At 40.7% G+C, this 20,724-nt stretch overlaps 4 protein-coding genes across 4 annotated transcripts; 2 read left to right on the top strand and 2 right to left on the bottom strand.

Moving 5' to 3' along the window:
- Window positions 1–2,619: 2,619 nt before the first annotated feature.
- Window positions 2,620–3,909, bottom strand: LOC108042313 (alpha-methylacyl-CoA racemase). The gene is made up of 2 exons (XM_017120529.1): window positions 3,740–3,909; window positions 2,620–3,687 (listed from the first exon to the last, which is right to left on the bottom strand). Exons 1-2 carry the CDS (start codon window positions 3,845–3,847, stop codon window positions 2,671–2,673), a joined length of 1,125 nt encoding a protein of 374 aa, XP_016976018.1. The 5' UTR covers window positions 3,848–3,909; the 3' UTR covers window positions 2,620–2,670.
- A 259-nt stretch (window positions 3,910–4,168) lies between these two features.
- Window positions 4,169–6,539, top strand: LOC108042320 (guanine nucleotide-binding protein-like 1). Its single transcript, XM_017120539.2, has 4 exons — window positions 4,169–4,377; window positions 4,461–4,789; window positions 5,011–6,202; window positions 6,264–6,539. Exons 1-4 carry the CDS (start codon window positions 4,299–4,301, stop codon window positions 6,389–6,391), a joined length of 1,728 nt encoding a protein of 575 aa, XP_016976028.1. The 5' UTR covers window positions 4,169–4,298; the 3' UTR covers window positions 6,392–6,539.
- Window positions 6,413–9,730, bottom strand: LOC108042319 (ATP-dependent DNA/RNA helicase DHX36). Its single transcript, XM_017120538.2, has 6 exons — window positions 7,824–9,730; window positions 7,372–7,764; window positions 7,193–7,306; window positions 6,865–7,137; window positions 6,681–6,809; window positions 6,413–6,624 (listed from the first exon to the last, which is right to left on the bottom strand). The coding sequence occupies exons 1-6, from the start codon at window positions 9,641–9,643 to the stop codon at window positions 6,549–6,551; spliced, it is 2,805 nt and encodes a 934-aa protein (XP_016976027.1). The 5' UTR covers window positions 9,644–9,730; the 3' UTR covers window positions 6,413–6,548.
- Window positions 9,731–12,654: 2,924 nt separating this feature from the next.
- Window positions 12,655–20,446, top strand: LOC108042316 (protein diaphanous). Its single transcript, XM_017120532.2, is given in 6 exon segments — window positions 12,655–12,711; window positions 12,773–13,089; window positions 16,253–17,536; window positions 17,539–18,198; window positions 18,261–18,791; window positions 18,874–20,446. Coding segments are annotated over 6 exon segments (3,285 nt in total). The 5' UTR covers window positions 12,655–12,691; the 3' UTR covers window positions 19,347–20,446.
- Window positions 20,447–20,724: the final 278 nt, after the last annotated feature.

Here is a 20,724-nt window from a genome sequence, read left to right as displayed (position 1 = left end):
AGAACATGAAATTATTTTATTTTTGTGTATACGATTATGTGTGCTCTCATTAATTCCAATCAATGACGCTTAATTTGCATCTCACTTTATTTTATGTTTTATTAAAATGAAAATGGGGTGAAAAGCAACGAGAAACAAACAAAACAGAAAAAAAACAACAACCAAGCAACTACCTGCAGCACACACAACACATGTATAATTAATATATATATTAGGTAAACGCAAGATACTAAAACAAAATACGCAACGGACCAGGGTATACAACAAAACATAAATAACAGAGGTGCTAGACAAAAAATTTTGTGATTTAAAATCGTTCCGAAATGTGTCAAAATATTTAATTTCGAAAAATTAATTACTACATTTTCCGAACAGACTTTTTGACGCCATAAGAATGGATTTTAAATCTTAAAATAAATGTCTGGCCACCGTGAAAATCATACTTACATAGAATTGTAGAACGCGCATAAAGACATTACATGACAGCTTAATAGGACAAAACAACGACACATACTTCATTTAGTTATTTTATCATAACAAACCATACAAAAAACATAACCAGAAACTACCTTACGAAAAAGACGCGACTGTGAACGATGAAAAGCAAATAGAGGATAAAAATGAAGTCGAAACTAACCGTTTAAAATCTTTTCACAACATTTAAATATACTAAGAACAAGTGAAAACTGGAATGAAGTGAACTATTGTGAACTAATCTATGTATAAGCGCACATATAATACGAATACTGTTCAGAAATGTCAAAATTGTAACCGAGAATTCCTTTAACTAAGCTTCAACCACATTTTTGCTCTTCTTCAAAGGAATTCTTTAGCTCAACAAGTTGTCATTTCAATAAAAAAATAACATTCATTGGTAATTATTGTCTCGTTTTGCAATAAGGTATCGAACAGCCGTCCAAGAGAAAGGGGTTATTTAAAAACAAAAATTTAATATTGTTTTATCAGATTTGAACATATCAAAAATATTCATTTTGAAATGGCAACTTGTATTGCGCACACTAAAAGGAGACATGAAATTGCCAAAATTAATTAGATAAACATTAATATTAGCTATGAATGATCGGATGCGGCTGATAAAGATGAATGACTGAATCTTCGGAAATCAAAAGCTGAGCAACGCCTAAAGGAACATGAACGTTCATGGCTGTGGTATGCGAAATGTAAGTGATGGCTGGAATTTTTGTAATCACTTTACCAATATTAAATAGCATATCTAAAAGAATCGAAATAATGCATCATAATAACTGCTAATAATCACATTTTTCAACCTTCTTTTTCACAGGTGTGTTGATTGAGTATGAAGCTTGGTGCTGAATATAATGATGATGACACTTGTGCATTGAATGATGATGATGAATTATGTGATGATTGACCATGGTTGTTTATGAGAGTGACTGATGATGAAAGAAGAAGAGTATATCTAGAAGAAATCACCAACAAACTAATACAAGACACTCAAATCATTTAGCACAAATTTCTACCTTTTATACATACTTACATTTCCCACTTTTATAAACAGTAGGAGTGCGTGAAACTGTGACTGAGAAAATTTGTATGTTACCATTCCAAAAAACGAATACAAAATCGCTAAATTTGAGGGACTTTTAAGTTTGTTTCATCTAGCTGTTAAGAAATGATTTAATGTCACTAGAGTAAGCCAATATAATGGATGGTAAATGGTTGAAAGGCAAGCTCTAATAAAAAAGTAATAGTGGACCCACTTTTTGGACACTCCACTGTGTAAACTAAAGGGTTTTCAATGGGCTTGCCCTTCAACTCTTGCCTTGTGTTCGAGTGTTCGTCGTCTGATCTAAGCTTAAAAAATAAATAAACTTAAAACGCAACTGTAACTTTGCCTGTGATTCGATCATCTGTATGAAGTGTGCTGTATGAGTCTTGTGTGGATATATATAATGTAACCAAAGCACCCCGCGCAGCAGAGAAATGATATTTTTTTGTAAACATTTAAAGGATTACAAATAAATGCACAATTGCAAGTGTGAACTAAAAATAAATTGAAAACGTAACATATGGTACTGATTTTATACTGAGAACTGAGACTTACTATATATACATACAACAACAACACAACCCTACAACTTACTTAAGGACTCACAAGGATTACTTTACGCAGGACTATACACTACGTACACTAGAACAATACCACACACCAAACGCCAACTAGTGAAATTTACAACATCCACATTACAAGCAACTCATTACACCTACGTACATATGAACATTATAATGGATTATCTTAAATATACAAAAAAAAATTGGTGAAGCTGACGCGCGGTGCTTACGCCGAATTAAATCTAGTATATGTATGTGCTACTCGGTATGCTAGTTAATCCTAATTTAGTCAGTAAGTAGGAATGCGCGAGAGAACATTGACCCACGGTTGCGATAGGAGAGAATCAATTATGTTACGTTATGTAGTATGCTGTATTATCAATAACTAAATACACACCCCCCTCTGAATATCAAAGCGCGGCCTAACTGTTCCGAAACAAATTGTATGACTGATAGTTTGTACGCGAAATTTTAGCAAATGTAAAATGTGTCTGTGTGCAAGAGCGAGAATAAAAGAATTTTGAATGCAAGAGCAACAAAAATCAATGTGTTTTATTTAATGTGAGGATACATCTTTTAAAGTTTGGCCTTCTCCGGAAGTGTTAGTACTCCCGAGTCTAGTAAGTCTTTTAATTCCTGGGGCTTAAGGTCCAGTTCTTCGATTAGGCTGCCCAGCTGCTTATTATCAGTTGCCTTGGGCAACTTTCCAGGAGTTCTACTTAGAAGTGGAGCTGGACGTGGAACAGGCGTTCCCTGAATAACCTCAAATGATTCCCTCTCCTTATTGTGGTCGTGCTTATGAACCTCCCGGTAGTCCAGCACGGGATAGACACAAGAGTCCACATCCTCAAAGATCTGTGACCATTCCGCTTGGGTTTTGGTTAAAAAGGCTTCTGTGAGAAGCCTCCTTCCACGATCCTGATGCTCCTCACCAAATTGGGAGAGATCATCTGGGAGTTGCAAACGCTGTCTCAGAAGCTCAAAGAACTGCGGTTCTAGGGCGCCGACTGACATGTAGAGACCGTCTTTGGTTTTGTAGGTATCATAGAAATATGACCCACCATCGATGAGGTTGTCACCCCGCTCTCGTCCCCATATTTCTAGATTCCGGGACATAAAAAGCCAACTGGCCACATAAGCAGCTCCTTCCACCATGGAGGCATCTACCACTTGACCCCTTCCGGAATTGTGGCGCTCCAAGAGGGCGAGACAAATGCCCAGGGAGCACATCACACTGCCGCCCGCGAAATCTGCCAGTAGGTTAATGGGTGGAGTGGCCTTCTCATCACGCCTGCCCAACATGGAAAGCACTCCCGATATGGCGGCATAGTTGATATCATGACCCGCCCGTGGTGCCAATCTTCCGTTCTGGCCAAATCCCGTGAGACGGGCGTAAATCAGGCGGGGATTCGCTTTACATAACTCAAAAGGACCCAAATTAAGTTTCTCCATAACTCCCGGTCTAAAAGGCTCGATGAGGATATCGCATTTATGGGCCAACCGGCGCACCAATTGCTGACCCTTTATATTCTTCAGATCCACGCTTATTGTGCGTTTTCCCTGCTGCAGTACGTCCAATGGATTATCAAGAACCTGATTAAAATAAGTAAATTTAAAAATCTGTTTTAACGAGCCTAATGTTTACCTTATCGATTCGGGTGACGGTGGCCCCAAAATCGTTCAGGATCTTGCCACATAATGGTCCCGGAGCTAAACCCACGAATTCCAGCACTTTAATGCCTTTTAACGGCATTTTTCAATGGGTTTTTAACTGAAAAGTAAGAAGGCAAGTAAATGCACTTTGAACGCCATTGTGTCAGGGCTGCCAACTTGTCAAAGCTTTTATTACTTATTCGTGATCAGAGAAAATCACAAAAGCACTGATATCGAAAATATTTGAATTAAAAATTAATTAAAATGAAATGTATTGGGGCTGCAGAAGATGAACCAAAAAATAAACATATCTGCGATTTGGGGAATTGTAGATGACCCGCTGTGTGATTGTCGTGACTCAACTATCGAACTTTCCAAAGCTCGACAGCCCTGTTTGGGCATCTGGTAATGCCAACTTGTCCGAAACGTTTAATTCGCAGAAGGGAAAAGCCGCAACAACATTCAATCCCAATTACTGCAACTTACAAATTTGCTAGCGCTAGACAAAACAAAATTGACCGGAAGTTAGACCAGGATTCGACCCAAAAACAATGCCACAGCAACGGCGCAAGGTGGCCTTCAGCGGCAAGAAGAAGAAGGACCAGATGCTGCAAAAGCGGAACACAAAAGGTGAGAAAACATTGTGGCCACCTGTAAAAAAGGGGAGGACGGATGGAAAAACGAGCGGATGACTAACAATGTTACGCCGGCAGGTCCGCCCAAATATTTGAGGAGCACTCAGGAATCTTACGAAGATAGCGATGTGCCTGAAACGACAAGGAAACTCATGGAACAGCCTTTCGCTCGCGGAGGAAATCGAAACAAGAACGTAAATCGCTATAACCTCCAGTTCTACCAGGAGGGCAAGAAGGAACTCGAGCAGATGAAGCAGGAGGGCTTCAAACCTCTGGAAGTTCTGAGTTCCAAGGAGCGGGAATTGGACGACCGGTATTTCGCCGGTTGCGACTTTCCAGTGCGACCGCCCTGGAAAATCGAAAACTCCAAAGAGCAACTTGATCGCACTGAGAATCGGTATTTTAAGGTAGGTCATGTCAAAAGTTGTTACTAATCCAAACGAGAATGATTTCTCGTTGAAGAAGTTTCTCAAGTTTACTTCGGTTGTTTATATACCCTTGCGAGTATAAAATTAAATAAAAAGCTAATTTAATTTACTTAATTTTATAAGCCATGAATTTAATTTACGTATTGATAGCGTTAAAACTTCAAAATTAAATTCATAATTAATCTTGTATAATTTTCCAGGAATACGTGGACGACCTGCAAAAGAAGCAGCGTGCTGGTGATTCCAAGGAACTCTCCCTATTCGAACTAAACTTGGAAACCTGGCGCCAGCTGTGGCGCGTCCTGGAGTTCTCGGATATCCTGCTCATCATTGTGGATGTGCGCTATGCCACTCTGATGTTTCCCCCCTCACTCTACGACTACATCATCAATACTCTCAAGAAGCATGCTATTGTGGTGTTTAACAAAGTGGATCTAGTGGAGCCACAAGTGGTAGTGGCCTGGCGGCAGTATTTCCGCGACCACTACCCCCATCTGCCGGTGGTGCTCTTTGCATCGTATCTGCCGCGATCCCGTAAAGGAAGCCAGCGTGGACCGCAGGCGCATCGCAGAAGCATGGAGGGGGTGTATAACATCTATAAAGAATGCCAACGCTACGTGCAGGAGGAGGTGGATCTGACGGCCTGGGAACAGAAGATTCGCGAGGACATGCGCAGCGATCAGCTTGAAATCCTGGATGATCTGGCAACGGCCGTGGAGGGTGAGCTTAAGATAAGCAGCAGCATCGACACCACTCCTCACGAGCATGTGAAGTATCACAGTGGCGTACTGACCATTGGCTGCATTGGTTTCCCAAATGTCGGCAAGTCCTCGCTGATCAACGCCCTAAAAGGACGCAAAGTGGTCAGCGTGAGTCGCACGCCTGGACACACGAAGCACTTTCAGACCATTTTCCTCACCCCACTGGTCCGCCTGTGCGATTGTCCCGGTCTAGTCTTTCCTTCAAGTACTCCCAAAAGCCTCCAAGTGCTGCTTGGCAGTTTCCCAATCTCCCAACTGGCTGTTCCTTATCGCTCCCTGAAGTTCCTCGGTGAGCATATGAATCTACCGCAGCTTTTAAGGCTCCACCTGCCCGAGGACTACGACGAGTGGTCTGCGGTGGCCATTTCCGATGCCTGGGCTTATAAGAGAGGATTTCTTACCGCCAAGGCGGCCAGGCCGGATCGCTATCGGGCTGCCAATCACATCCTTCGCATGTGCCTGGCCGGTCAACAGCTGCTGGTACTCCAGTTCTATCCACCGGGATTCGAGGAGCGGCGTGATCACTGGCTCCAACATCCCGATCTTGTAGAGGTCAAGAAGTACCAGCAGGTTGAGCTGGAGGAGCCGGAAAGTGAGACCAATGGCGACACCTCCTCGGTCTGCTCAGATAGTGAGTATTTAAAACAATTTAGAACTTCAATTTTAACATAAATATAAAAAACTCATTTTAGCTGCTGACAGCGATGACGAAGATGAGGACAGCTCCAATGACGAGACCAATGCAGATGAGGACGAGTGTGCCTTCGAGGAGGATCCTCCAAGATCCCGCAACGTGTTCGCTCTCCTGGAGGATGACTAGATGGATGAATTTACCAAGAAATTTTGTTATTGCATCACTAGTTTGCATGTATAATTTATTATTAACATATACAATGTTTTGCTATAAGAATAACACACGAAGATGACTTATTTCGTGAGCTAAACAATAAACAAAAACACCAGGCTAATGAGGCAGATTAGATGTCATCAATTTCATCCGAGGAAATGTCCTCGCAAAGTCTTTCGTCTAGCGAGAGAAGTAATTCAATGGCTCTGCGGAAGAAGGAAAATAATAATTACGTTGGGACATTTTAAAAAATTTTACTGACTTGATCAACTGCTTTTCATAACCATTCTCTTCGATGGGCGCTGGATATAGTGCTTTTTTGAGCAGCAGTTTCTCCAAGTTGCTACGCAGCTCTAGAACAACATCGGCAGTTTCTTGATTACACTTAAAGCTAAGAAAATGAATTAGGTTTACTACAAATTTAAGCAAACATTTGTTGAACTCACTAATAAGTCTTGGCCACGCATAAGTACGGCGTATTTTGGGTAACTCCCGCCTCTACGCCATCGCCAAAAATAATCAGCGCCATGGGAAACACCATTGTGGAGTCGAGCAAGTAGAGATCGGTGGACTTCTGCCGCTGGAAGTAGACAAAGTAATCCGAATCGAAGCCACTCTCGCCACAGTTAACCGAGGAGGGATGGAAGTTCACACGGCGTCCATCATCCGTTGCCATGGTGTGAATAGCACGCACTCGGTTTTTAATCTGTCGCGACTTTCTGCAGATAAATATATATACGTTTCACGTTGTTATTGTGTTTCCATACTAGTTACCTCAGGTGCGCCATATTGGGATAAAGACCTGCTCCAATAATGGCCCTCAACAAGGGAATCTTTCCGGAATTCATGTTGGATGCGGTATCTTTGCAGTTTGAGGATGTTAGAAACCTATGGATACAGAAAATCATAAAGAAATCAGGCAACTAATTAAGTAAACCTCTTGACAATCTCACTTGTAGTTGTAGAGCAGTTCACTAAACTGGTTCTTCATCCTCTCCAGCTGCTGCAGTGTCATAGAGCTGAGAAAATTCTTATAGCAAAAGTCACGTTCGGCATGCGCATAGCGACTTTCTCGGTAGTCTATAATTGTGTTGTGCACCAAAAGGTGGTCACTACGCATATTACGGGCCATCCTCCGCTTGATCTCGTCCACTCGACTCTCTTGGCCCAATGGCGCGTAAAAAGGAGACTTAAACGACAGAGCAGCCGCTGCCGAAGTGATGGGATCCAGGCAACAAAAGAGAGCCGACATCAGTATCATTTTGCCCATCTGCGGATCGATGGGGAGCTTGGCTAGGTGCATGCCCAGAGGAGTGAGGATGCCCGACTTGTCCAGAGCCTCAATGCTGATTCAAATAATAAGTACATTAGCAGGGTTTGTCAAGGAGTAATCTATTTAACTCACCGCATCAGCAGGTCCACTCCCAACTTGATGGCCTCGGGATTGGGGGGATTAATTAGGGTTTGCAAGAACCGATACGGATTATCGATGTGCAACAGCTTGAGGCTCAATATTATGGATTCCAGCTTGGAGCGTAGTATCTCCGGCGTTGGAATATCCGCCATTAGATCCTCCCTAGCGCGGGTAAACAGATTATAGCAAACCCCTGGCCGGACTCGACCTGCTCTACCTTTCCTTTGTTGCGTATTCGCCTTGGTCACCCAGACCTCCTCCAGAGTCTGTATGTTCGTCTCGATGTCATAATTGGTGGCCTTCGTCCGGCCAGAGTTTATTACATAGACCACATCATCGATGGTCACCGATGTTTCGGCAATGATTGTCGAGATGATAACCTTCCGTTTGCCCGCCGGCGGACGTCGGAACACAGTCTGCTGTTCCGCCGATTGCATTAGGGAATGTAGTGGGAAGACAGCTATTTGATCCTGCCATCGTTGGCCTTTTGGAGATTTTGGTCTTTCCAGGAGATTGTACAGCTGCGAGATTTTATCATAGCCCGGCAGGAAAACCAAAATGGCACCCTCCGGCTCATTTTCACAGATGTAGTATACCAGATCGGCTATAAAATCAATGTCCTCGCAACCTTCAGACTCCGGCAGTCGCAACTTCTCCAGCACGTGGCTGTCGTACAAGTGCCTGATGCGCCTCAGATAAGGTCCTATCATCGCCTCATGCATCATCCGGCGCTCAGGACGATCGCGCTTGGGACGGCGATCGCGGGATTGTTGAAACTGGTAGTTCGTTTTGGCAAGGACATCCTCCAAGTAGAGCATCTGCACGGGAAACATCACTCCTTCGATGCGGAACATTGGACAGTTTTCGAAGTAGTCGCAGAAATCCTGTTCCCGCACAGTGGCGCTCATCAGGATCACCTTCAATTGGGGTCTATGGGGCAGGATAACCTTTAGAAGACCCATCAAAAGATCGGTTTCTACGCTGCGTTCGTGTATTTCATCCAGGATCAGCACACTTAGATTGTGCATCAGTGGATCGGACTGAAGCTGTTGCAGCAGCACTCCCGTGGTGCAGTAGGTGATGGACGCTCTATCGCGCGCCTTTCGGCTCTCCAGACGAATCTGATAGCCCACCGAGTTGCCCAGACTCTCGCAGCGCTCGTAGCTAACCCACTCGGCAATGGTTATGGCCGAAATCCTTCGTGGCTGAGTGCAAACAATGCGGCACGATGAGGCGCAGCCCCGGGAGATTGCATCGTCCAGGAGGATTTGGGGCACCTGCGTGGTTTTGCCACATCCGGTGCTGCCTACAATCAGGATAACCTGGTTTTCCCGCACAGCCTGGACAATCTCCTCGGCGTATTTCATGGTGGGCAGTTTTTGGCGTGCCGCCCAACGTTTCCTGAACTTTTCCCCCTGCTGGCGGTTCTCCAGCTCCTGCAGTAGCTTTTCGTCCAGCTTGGGGTTGGCGAAATCAACTCCTTCATTTTTCTCCTTCGTCTCCGCAACGAATTCTTCAAAGTTTACGCTCAGAAGGTGTCGAAACTGCCGCTGAAACTGGGCATCCACATCGGAGTTTTCCCTGGCCGGTGCTCGGCTGTAGTCCACCATGAACTCCTTGACACGTGAAAGAACACCGCCGGGCACACTGACTTTGCAGCCCAGGCGGATTTCCGGCTCTTTGGGGTCCGCACCCATTTTTCGCTGCCGAGATAGATTGCGATAATAAAGGCCGATTTCCTTGCCCCTGAGTCCTGGTGGCCGGTTGCCCTTGCGGGCGTGCGAGCCGGAGGAGTCCCTTTCACGTTGCATTCCACTTAATTTTGACGCATATCCAGGATAAAAAATACTTTCGACCGAAATGAACCAAATACACAAGACACAGCTGGTAGGGCTGTCGCCCTGTCTGAATTTTTAGATCAGCTGATGGATGATAAAGTGCTGCCAACTGATCTTAATAATTTATTTTGTAATACCATTTTGTTTTTATAGCACCTTTTAATTGAATTAAACATTAATACAAAATTGATATCTCTCATTGACAAGACCCAGAAGACCAAAGTAAATATAATACCATTTCGGAAGATTGTACAAACTAACCCAATATTTTTGTATATATTCATTTTAAGACAACCACATATGGTGTGTTAAAAACTAAATAACCTATTTTCCAATTTAGATAATAATAATAGTTTAAGAAAATGAAATGTTTTAGGAACTTTAAAATTTTGTAGTTTTAGGTCTGGATCGAGTCTGTGCTAAAATCCCTTAACGGATAATGTGAGGTATTTCTTAGTATATTTCTTCTCATCCCCTGTGGTATTGTTAAACGATCCCGCCACGGTCACACTGACTCCGATCAACGCGCTGAGCGAAACGCTTGTGTTAAAAGATTTAATTTTTTGCGATATACGGCCGCGAAAAGCCAGCGATCTGCATGCCAAGTGGCCTGCAACGAAACAGACAAGTGTGTGCATAGCAAAAAAGCCGGATAGCCGATTGTATTTGATGTTTAATCCGCGGCAGCAAAGCAACAAGTGGCAAAAAGCAAAGGCAAAACCAAAAGCAACAACTAAATGAGTAAGAAATTATACACTGAAAGAAAAACTAAAGTCAAAGAGCAGAAAAGTGTTTGCGCGCAGCTTGTTATTTTTTGTGCCAGCGCCGCGCAATAAAACAAACAAAAAGCCAGAGACCAAAAACAACAACCACAACAAAAGCCGTTTGATCGCGAGTTAGCTTGTGTGTGTGTGTGAGAGTGGCAAGCCATTATTTTTCTGGTCTTATGACGTAAACCACCGAAAAAAATCAAAAGTGAGCAGGCGACATAGATATCAAAACGAAGGTGAGCGCATTTTTACCAATTCTCGCTTCGTTTCTTGGAATTCCAGGCGGTTATTAGAAGTTTTTATACTTGTTTACATTTTCGCAGTTGCAGCAGACATGCACACACACTAATGCATTTATGAGAGGGAGAGGGGGACAGACGAGAGAAAGAGATGCAGTGCATGTAAACAAAATAGAGAAAGAGGCAATTGCTGTAAATTCTTTGGCCAAAGAAATCTTGTTGAAAGCATTTCCTCCGCACATGCTTATGTGTATTAGCGACCTGAAAAGAAATTGTTGCCCTGCTTGAACTTGTCGCTCAACTCTTTCCCCTTTCTATCCTCGTTCTCCTCTTCCCACACACACACCACTTCATTCACAATTGGCCTTTTGCGGAGTCACAATAAATATTAAATTTGATTTCTCTAGCCGACCATTGTAAATGATTTGCCGACAGTTGGCACGCCCATTCGTCACACTTAAAAAAAAATATCCTTGAAAAATGTACATTTCAGTTGAAAGTTAAATAAAAATCCTTCATGAATAACTTCAAATTTCCTAATCACAATTTTTAATGTTAATATTTTTGGAAAAATTATTATTATATTCAGAAAATTCCATTACCAAGATTAGATTTTATAATTTTAATAACTAATTATTTTTATTTCATTGTATTTTATTTAATGATTTAATTAGATTTGATTATTTTACTTGAATATTGTTTTAAAATCAATTATTTTTAATCATGTTATTTAATATCTCCATCTCATTTTTTGTTCTTCCAATCAAAAGTCATCTTATCGTTTTCCTTTTCCAAATAGATGTTATCTTATTAGTTTAAAGCTTGCATGTTTGAATATTTCTGTAAAACTCTCGAAACAAAATCATTAATTTTGTTATAATTACTCTCAATATAAATAAATGCATTCTAATTTATTTGCTGAAAAATATCATATTAATTTTTATATACTTTCAATAAAAACAGAGCAATAATTGTCTATATATGTATATTTCTGTGCTATCCTACAGAGTTACAATTATATTTTAGGCGTTAAAAACTAAGTCAATTAAACTTATAATTGTTTTCCGTGCAGCGAGCAAGAAGCGTTTGCAAAACCTGTTGCTCGTTTGCCTTTTTTATTTTGCTGTTTTTTGCCACTCCAGCTGCTGTTAGCCGCTGTGATTCCATTAGTGATTCATTAGATGCGTTGGCCAAAGCTAACGCAAAAGCTAAAGCTTGTTCCCACCGCATCCTTCAGTAGAAGGCAATTCAAATGCTAACGGCCTGCATTTCGGCCTGGCCAAATGAATCACTCATCAAGCATATATTTTAACCGTTCTCTCTCTACTTAATTCTATATTTTGCTCACCGAATTTCGTGCCATTTCCTATTATGGCTTGCCGCGATTATCGCATCATTTTGTAAATTTAGTGCGCATTATTAATGAATTTGTCCAAATTGCTTGATTTATCTTTGAGCCTTTTGTTTATGATTTTAACCAGCCGTTTTCACGCTTCGAATGTTTTGAATAGCTCACAGCAGGTAATTGTAGTTTTTAGAGACTAGTAGGGATTTTATAAATATTTTTAATAAATTAATTTTTGGAGCTGGTAAATATCCTTTAAAAGATAAAAAGAAGAGCATTTAGTTGAATACCTTTCGATATTTGTATCTAAAATCATTATGTCAAGTTTCCAAGATCTCACTTTTAAAGAAGCAGTGCTATCGGTCCCTTCATCTCCTCATTATGTAAGTGTTAATTGAAAATTCCACACTCCGTTGAGGCTGAATCGGCATTATGGGCACCCCAGATAATTGTAAATAAACGAAAGCTGATAATGATCGACCACCTCCCATCCATCGATTGGATGCATTCGTTGGAAGCCCATTATAAATCGCGGTCTGTTCAGTTCTCGGCCAACTGTAAACAAAAAACAGCTGGGCATGTTGTCTCCCCAAAAATACTAAAAACTGCGCATGTCTCAAAAACCCTTAGTGGCCTTTGTTTAGTTTTCTTTTAGTTGTTCACCGAAATGCGTCTCAAAAAGCTGGGGTTAGGATTTTCGCTTAAAAAAATATTAAAAATAAACTTAATTTATTTGTTTTCTTTGCAGAATGTCTCGTCACGAGAAAACCAAATCCACGGGTGGCGGGCTCTTGGATAGTCTGTTTGGAAGGCCCTCAAAATCCAAAGGTGGAACGGTCAGCAGTGGAACCTTAACCCATGGCGGACGACCAGTATCAGCGGATAATTATGTGGTGCCGGGCGTGGAAGATTTTGAGCAGTATATCCAGCAGCTGACCGTTGCAGAGCTGGATGCTAAATTCCTGGAGATCATAGAGGATATGAACATACCCAAGGATAAGAGGGAGCCCCTGTTGGCTAAATCCAAGGAGGAGCGGCAAAAGATGATTATGTGGCACTTAAAAGGTAACAAAATATATAAAAAAAAGGAAAACAAGTCGATGATTCTGTACCCTTAGCAGCTAAAATGAAAATGTTTTTGCCAATAATGACAACATTAAAGCTACAAAAGTTTTAAAAATAATCATAAATTATAGTTATTAAAGTAAAAACTTTTCAGCCAGATTATTTTTGAGATTTCGTATTATTATTGTGATAAACGACAAACTCTAAAGTTGTATTCACCTATCGTTAAAAACTACTAAGTTATGAATATTAAAAACTGAAGACACCTTCGAATTAATGGTTCCTTATTTTATAGGTTCATCCATATCTCTAAGTTACAAACCAGTTGCCAAGCTAATAAATCTCACTGCAAGGGTATAAAAACATCAGACAATCGATTTTCGTGCAACCAAGTTGGATGACTGTTTACCCTTCTTTGTTTTTGCCTTATTCCCGGGGTATATTGCATTCCATTTCTGATAAGATTAGCAGGTAACGGTACGTGTATCTGTGTGCTTTGCTTTTTAGCGGTGTGCGTGTGTCTGCGAATTTTCGCTTTTGTTTGCTTACCGTTTTTATTTAGTTGCCAATTTGCTTTTGCCCATGTTCCGCTTTATTGGTTCTCTTATCACATACCGCTATCCCGAGGGTTGTCGTTATTTTTTAATTTGTTGACAATTATTCGTATTGATAGCTGTGATGTCAACGATCTTTTAGATCATTTTAAAAATACTTAAGTTTTTAAGTGGTTAAAATTTCAATGTTTTAAGAATGAGCAGCTTAGTGTGTCATTTTGTAACTGTTTACTGACGAAGATAGCTATAAGTAATTGAGAATTATAGTGTTGAAATGTAAATTATATTAACTTAAAGATGATTACAAAAATACAATTTTCTAACCACTCAGTTTATAAGCAATTTATTTTAATAATTTATTGTGTGTTTCAACTGTATTTCCTATTATTAATGTATTTTTTCTTTCCAAAACCATTTTAAGAAGGAATATTCTTGTAAAATATAAACTAATAGTGACTTTAATAATTTGCAACTAATTCTTTACACATATGTATGATTTAATTGGAATATAATTCCCATTTAATAAATATATGTATTTCCTTTAGAAATATGGAAAACTGGTTATTGATAAGCCAGTTTATTACATAATATTTTTTTATAAAAATTCTCCAGTCATAAATACTTCCTCAATTGAACCAGATTAGTACTAGGGGTACTCTACTGTACCACTCGATGTAATTATCAGTGTACCACATCGCCAGCTATATCTTGAGCATATTTCATTGCTAACTCAGCTTTCAGCTTCATTCTTGGCGTTTCGCTCCAGTTAATTCCACATCAGCCCATCGGCCCATGGTCCATTATCAGTCTTGAAAAGCGTAGAATCAAAGTTTCTCTTATCGTTTGTAACGGTTAATTGCGCCACAACCTCGGACTATCTTCTCCCCGTTTTATCAAGTCATACCAAGTGCTATAGTATTCGAACGAATGCGTGTCAAAAGTCGAGCGGCAAAAAATGAGAATGCAAAGACATTGAAATTTTCTTTACCATGCATATTATACAATTTAAATTACGTCAAGTGACAGTGAGAAAATGATTTTTTTATTTAGCGCTTCGTTCTTTTTATTGTATAAGCAGTGCATTGCGAATGCGAAACAGAGATAGACTAGTAGAAGGCAAATGTACACAGAAAATAATTTTACATTTTACTTTTATTTTTTGGCTGGTGTCATTTATTATATTTTTTGTTTATAAAAACATATATAGGTATAGTCTCTATATATACACTATAGTACTATTGTTATAATTACAAAAATTGTTTTTAACAAGTTACAAGATTTTACATTTACATTTCAGTGTAGTAGAAAAGAGAGTTTTGGTTGTTGCTCTCTCAACCTTTATGTGTGATTTTCCTTACACTTTGGAACGGCCATAAAATGCAAATATGCGAAAACGTTAAACACATTATGACAAAATCAAGCTGAAAATAAATTCTGATGCTTGTCTATAAACTTGAGCTACGTATCTTTTAGATTGCAAATAACTTTGAGTGAAAAATAAGAGAAACTGAAGTAAATATTTATATTGTGGGTCGTGTTTATTGTGGCAGAACCCACCTCCAACCACTTGTTGCGAAATTAAATTTAAAACACAAACAATGAACTGGCCAACAAAAAATGCTCGTACACAAAGCTGTTCATTAACACGCTTCGGTTGGCGTTTTGAGTTAATTAATAAAACAGTTAGCGTAGTTGGGTTTTGACGGATAATCGTATAAAGTGTGGGCAGGGTTTTGGCCAATTTGAATGATGTCAGTGGTGCAGGTAATCAAATAAAGGGGTGGGTGGTTTTACAGAAGGTCCCTCTGAAGGTTCTCTTTTGTTAATTGCCTTTTAACACCCTTATCTGACATTCTTAAGGTGAAGTTTTAGATAAAACTGTTCAGTAACAACATTTTTAAACGCTATACATGAGGGTACATACATATATGAAAATGAATCTCATAAATGATTAAATCAAAATAAAGCATTGCCCATATTTATAAAAAAAAATATTTATAAATGTTGATTTAATTTAAATTAAAATCACTTTGTTTTCTAATTTTAATTATAGATTAAATGTCATGTTAGTTGACATTCATGAGTGGTATTCTAATTAAATGATTTCTTTATCAATCTGACAATTCAGCAATATGGGAAAGTATGTCGTTTTCATAGACTAAAGATAGGGTCGAATGAATCAGCGATGATATGACTAAATTCATGGGTGTTGCTAGCGGGGAACAACCTCTTTCTTTTAAACAAAAAACCTTGAGGTATTGTGGAATATACCACTATGGTTTTGTTTGTTTGTAAACTAAAAAAATTGACTTTCAATTTTTATTGAATACATTCTATATATTAAATATAAAAACAAGTTTAAATTAACAATTTTGTACTCGTAAGCTAAAGTTGAAATTTATATTACTAAAGCCAAATTTCTCGTATTTGTACAAAACAAAGAAATAAATCTAATCTAGCTTACCATGAAAACGAGGAAATGGGTATAAATTCAATAAGCTACCCTACTCGTAATATGTGTAATTCCACTTGGGATTAGCTTGATTCTTATCCAGTTAATTTGCCCACTGATATCCATTACACTTACTCATATTCTACTCTTATTCTAGGTAAAAACTCACTGGAGCGTAGCGCCAATTCCCGGTTCGAGAAGCCCATAGACTATGTGGAGTATCTGCAGAATGGGGAGCACAGCACGCACAAGGTGTACCAGTGCGTGGAATCTTTGCGCGTGGCCCTCACCAGCAATCCGATCTCGTGGATCAAGGAATTCGGGGTGGCGGGCATTGGGGCAATCGAGAAGCTGTTGGCTAAGTCAAAGAAGGATGCCAGCTATGAGAAGATTGAGTTCGAGGCGATTCGCTGCCTGAAGGCTATCATGAACAATACGTGGGGCTTGAATGTGGTGCTCAATCCGGATCAGCATAGTGTGGTGCTGCTGCTGGCACAATCTCTGGATCCCCGCAAGCCGCAGACCATGTGTGAAGCTCTGAAACTGCTGGCCTCCTTCTGCATTGTCTACGAGCGTAATGGCTATGAGAAGGTGCTGCGAGCTATTACCACAATAGCAGCCACATCCTTCAAGGCCAGCGAAAGATTCCGACCCATAGTGGATGCTTTGTTTCAGGACCAACAGGATCCCAAACGAGAGTTGGCTTGTCACAGTTTGATTTTCATTAATACTCTCACAAATACCCCCACGGACTTAAATTTCCGACTGCATTTGCGATGTGAGATTATGCGGATGGGTCTGTACGATCGTTTGGATGAGTTCACTAAAATCGTGGAGGAAAGCAATAATGAGGCATTGCAGCAGCACTTTAAGATCTTCAACGAGATTCGTGAGGACGACTTCGAGGAGTTTGTGCAGCGCTTTGATAATGTTACCTTCAATATGGATGATGCTACGGATTGCTTCGATGTGCTCAAAAACATGGTGACTGACACCACTTCCGAACCCTACTTCCTGTCCATCTTGCAGCATTTGCTTTATATAAGGGATGACTTCTACTTCCGACCTGCCTATTATCAACTAATTGAGGAGTGTATCTCGCAGATTGTCTTCCACAAGGGCTACTGTGATCCGAACTTCGAGAACAGGAACTTCAATATAGACACATCTCTGCTGCTGGACGATATTGTGGAGAAGGCCAAGGCCAAGGAGTCGAAGCGATCGGAGGAGTATGAAAAGAAGATCGAGCAGCTGGAAAGCGCCAAACAGGAAGCGGAGGCGAAGGCGGCTCATCTTGAGGAGAAGGTCAAACTGATGGAGGCTAATGGTGTGGCGGCTCCGTCGCCCAACAAGCTACCCAAAGTGAATATACCCATGCCACCGCCACCGCCAGGCGGAGGACCACCACCTCCACCGCCGCCACCAATGCCGGGCAGAGCTGGTGGGGGCCACCTCCTCCTCCGCCACCTCCCATGCCTGGAATGGCTGGTGGACCGCCTCCGCCTCCTCCCATGCCCGGAATGGGAGGCCCACCGCCGCCACCCATGCCTGGTATGATGCGCCCCGGCGGTCCACCACCGCCGCCCATGATGATGGGCCCCATGGTTCCGGTGCTTCCTCATGGTCTTAAGCCTAAAAAGAAGTGGGAAGTCAAGAATCCTATGAAGCGGGCCAACTGGAAGGCTATTGTTCCTGCCAAAATGTCTGATAAGGCTTTCTGGGTCAAGTGTCAGGAGGATAAGCTGGCCCAGGATGATTTCCTTGCCGAACTTGCCGTGAAGTTCTCCTCCAAACCCGTGAAGAAAGAGCAAAAGGATGCGGTGGACAAGCCAACGACGCTGACCAAGAAAAATGTCGATCTGCGTGTGCTGGACTCAAAGACTGCCCAGAATTTGGCTATCATGTTGGGAGGATCGCTGAAGCACCTATCGTATGAACAGATCAAGATTTGTTTACTGCGCTGCGACACCGACATACTGTCTTCCAATATCCTGCAACAACTTATTCAGTACCTACCGCCTCCAGAGCAACTTAAGCGTCTGCAGGAGATTAAGGTCAAGGGAGAACCTCTGCCACCGATTGAACAGTTCGCTGCCACGATAGGTAAGTAGAATATATTTTTATGTTTCCAAAAATCGCAATATATTTATGTGACTTATTTTCAGGGGAAATCAAACGTCTTTCTCCGCGTCTTCACAATCTGAACTTTAAGCTTACCTATGCGGATATGGTGCAGGATATTAAACCCGATATTGTGGCAGGAACGGCAGCTTGCGAAGAGGTGCGAAATAGCAAGAAGTTCTCAAAAATCCTGGAACTTATTCTTCTGCTTGGCAACTATATGAACTCGGGCTCCAAGAACGAGGCCGCTTTTGGCTTTGAGATCAGTTATCTAACTAAGCTGTCCAACACTAAAGATGCGGATAATAAGCAGACATTGCTGCACTACTTAGCAGATCTGGTGGAGAAGAAATTCCCAGATGCCCTCAACTTCTACGACGATCTATCGCATGTAAATAGGGCGTCGCGGGTCAACATGGATGCCATCCAAAAGGCGATGCGGCAGATGAATTCTGCGGTAAAGAATCTGGAAACTGATCTGCAGAACAACAAGGTCCCACAGTGTGACGATGACAAGTTTAGCGAGGTGATGGGCAAGTTTGCCGAGGAATGCAGGCAGCAAGTGGATGTGCTGGGTAAGCTTTATTCTCTGGAAGAAATCGATTTACCAAATTCAAAGCATGGCTGTAACAAATTAACAACTTCATATTATTACAGGCAAAATGCAGCTGCAAATGGAGAAGCTGTACAAGGATCTCAGCGAGTACTATGCCTTTGATCCCACCAAATACACTATGGAGGAGTTCTTTGCGGACATCAAGACCTTCAAGGATGCTTTCCAATCGGCACACAACGACAATGTCCGTGTACGCGAAGAGCTGGAAAAGAAACGACGTCTGCAGGAGGCACGGGAACAGTCGGCACGGGAGCAACAGGAGCGGCAGCAGCGTAAAAAGGCTGTGGTTGACATGGATGCCGCGCAGACGCAAGAAGGCGTGATGGACAGTCTCTTGGAGGCGCTGCAAACGGGCTCCGCCTTTGGTCAGCGCAACCGACAGGCCCGGCGACAGCGTCCAGCTGGAGCGGAACGGAGGGCCCAACTCAGTCGGAGTCGTTCGCGAACCCGAGTTACCAACGGACAGCTGATGACCCGCGAGATGATCCTTAATGAGGTTCTAGGCTCCGCGTAGAAATGATAAAACAAGCAATTTCCCTCTGTACATATATAAATAGACATCTGTAGCGATCTAAGGGCCTAGGATCATTAGTTGTGTACATCTGTGAATCCGTGTGTGTAGCCTTGTTTACATATCAACTCGATTGACGTGACCACAAGATTTAACGATAGATTGGATGGTCAGCAGTAAAAACTAAGTACTAAATGACGGGGGCTAGTCGTAGATCGATGTTCGAAAAAATACATTGCTGATAAGTAGGAGTCGTGGGTTCATTTTGACCAAAAGTTAGTTCAATTTTTAGAAGTTTTGATTTTAATTGGATTTTTAATAGATTTGTTGATAACTTATAACATTTTGTATAAGATATAAATTTTTAAAATTGAAATTCGTGTGCACAAAGCAATTTACAAAACAAAAAATTTGAGTATATTTAAGTAAACAGATTGGCTGGCCGATTTAAGTTCCCATCTTAACCTAAGTAAATCCATTTATTCTAGACTTATAAAAGGTGAAGTGTATATTAAATTTAGGAACTGACTTTATATTTAAGTACCAACCTTATACAAAAATATATTGTGAAAATAGTAAAGAGATAGTTTCCGAAGCGCCACCGTTTGACACTTAAATATTGTAAAGCAATTTCTACGAGTCCAGGAATCAGCAATGTATCAAAATCGAATAATTCAACATCCGCTACCCAATATGAAAAAACATATATTTTTATACGCTTTTACTTCTGAAACTGAAAACCCGGTTAATGATGCCTATTCTTATTCTAAATACTTGTAAAAGGAACTGAGAAACCAAGTCAGAATATTATTTATCAATTGATATATGTCTTGTGGTTCTATACACACTCTATTCCTATTCTACTGTGGCATGTTCCGATCATTTTGTTGTGCACTTCGTTTTCGAGGCACTCACTAGGGCGAGATTTATATCAAAATGAAATTCCTTTTGTATTTAATTTGTTTTTAAGCGAAACTCTTTTAAATTTGTTTATTTTAATTCCCTTAATCCATGCTATACATAACATTGTTAATTAATGCCTATTTTTTTGGACAATGATCGTATATTGAAAATAAACTTTTACCAAAACTTTAAAAATAATACAAAAATGAACCAATTAATTAAGAAATGGTTTATGGGTAATCGTTGTTCGTGTTTGAAAGACCTTTAATCAAGAAATTTAACAACAATTCATAGATCTACTTTTGCAATAATCTTGGGAAATTTCACAAAAAGGTTTGGCTGCGAATCCAAAAATAATTTTGGCCTTTCCACTCAAATGTGACTTTCCGTTTTTTGTTGTTCTTCTGCACATTAATTTGTTTTATTAACAAAGATATTTTATCGCTAATGTCGCGGCACCCATAAAGGTGTTTTGATT

Source organism: Drosophila rhopaloa, unplaced genomic scaffold (assembly GCF_018152115.1).
Source record: "Drosophila rhopaloa isolate 14029-0021.01 unplaced genomic scaffold, ASM1815211v1 contig_2, whole genome shotgun sequence".
Taxonomy (NCBI): domain Eukaryota; kingdom Metazoa; phylum Arthropoda; class Insecta; order Diptera; family Drosophilidae; genus Drosophila; species Drosophila rhopaloa.
Note: the sequence above shows the minus strand (reverse complement) of the source record. Positions and strands in the feature narration are given on the sequence as shown.

What these genes read in the sequence shown, in the direction of transcription:
- LOC108042320 (XM_017120539.2), top strand. Translation starts at nt 4,299, where the DNA reads ATGCCACAGCAACGGCGCAAGGTGGCCTTCAGCGGCAAGAAGAAGAAG. An exon ending in CTGAGAATCGGTATTTTAAG is followed by an intron (nt 4,790 to 5,010) that starts GTAGGTCATGTC and finishes ATAATTTTCCAG; the next exon opens with GAATACGTGGACGACCTGCA. An exon ending in CTCCTCGGTCTGCTCAGATA is followed by an intron (nt 6,203 to 6,263) that starts GTGAGTATTTAA and finishes AACTCATTTTAG; the next exon opens with CTGCTGACAGCGATGACGAA.
- LOC108042319 (XM_017120538.2), bottom strand. Translation starts at nt 9,643, where the DNA reads ATGCAACGTGAAAGGGACTCCTCCGGCTCGCACGCCCGCAAGGGCAAC. An exon ending in GGAGTGGACCTGCTGATGCG is followed by an intron (nt 7,765 to 7,823) that starts GTGAGTTAAATA and finishes TATTTGAATCAG; the next exon opens with CATTGAGGCTCTGGACAAGT. An exon ending in TGCGTGGCCAAGACTTATTA is followed by an intron (nt 6,810 to 6,864) that starts GTGAGTTCAACA and finishes TCATTTTCTTAG; the next exon opens with CTTTAAGTGTAATCAAGAAA.
- LOC108042313 (XM_017120529.1), bottom strand. Translation starts at nt 3,847, where the DNA reads ATGCCGTTAAAAGGCATTAAAGTGCTGGAATTCGTGGGTTTAGCTCCG. An exon ending in CCGTCACCCGAATCGATAAG is followed by an intron (nt 3,688 to 3,739) that starts GTAAACATTAGG and finishes TATTTTAATCAG; the next exon opens with GTTCTTGATAATCCATTGGA.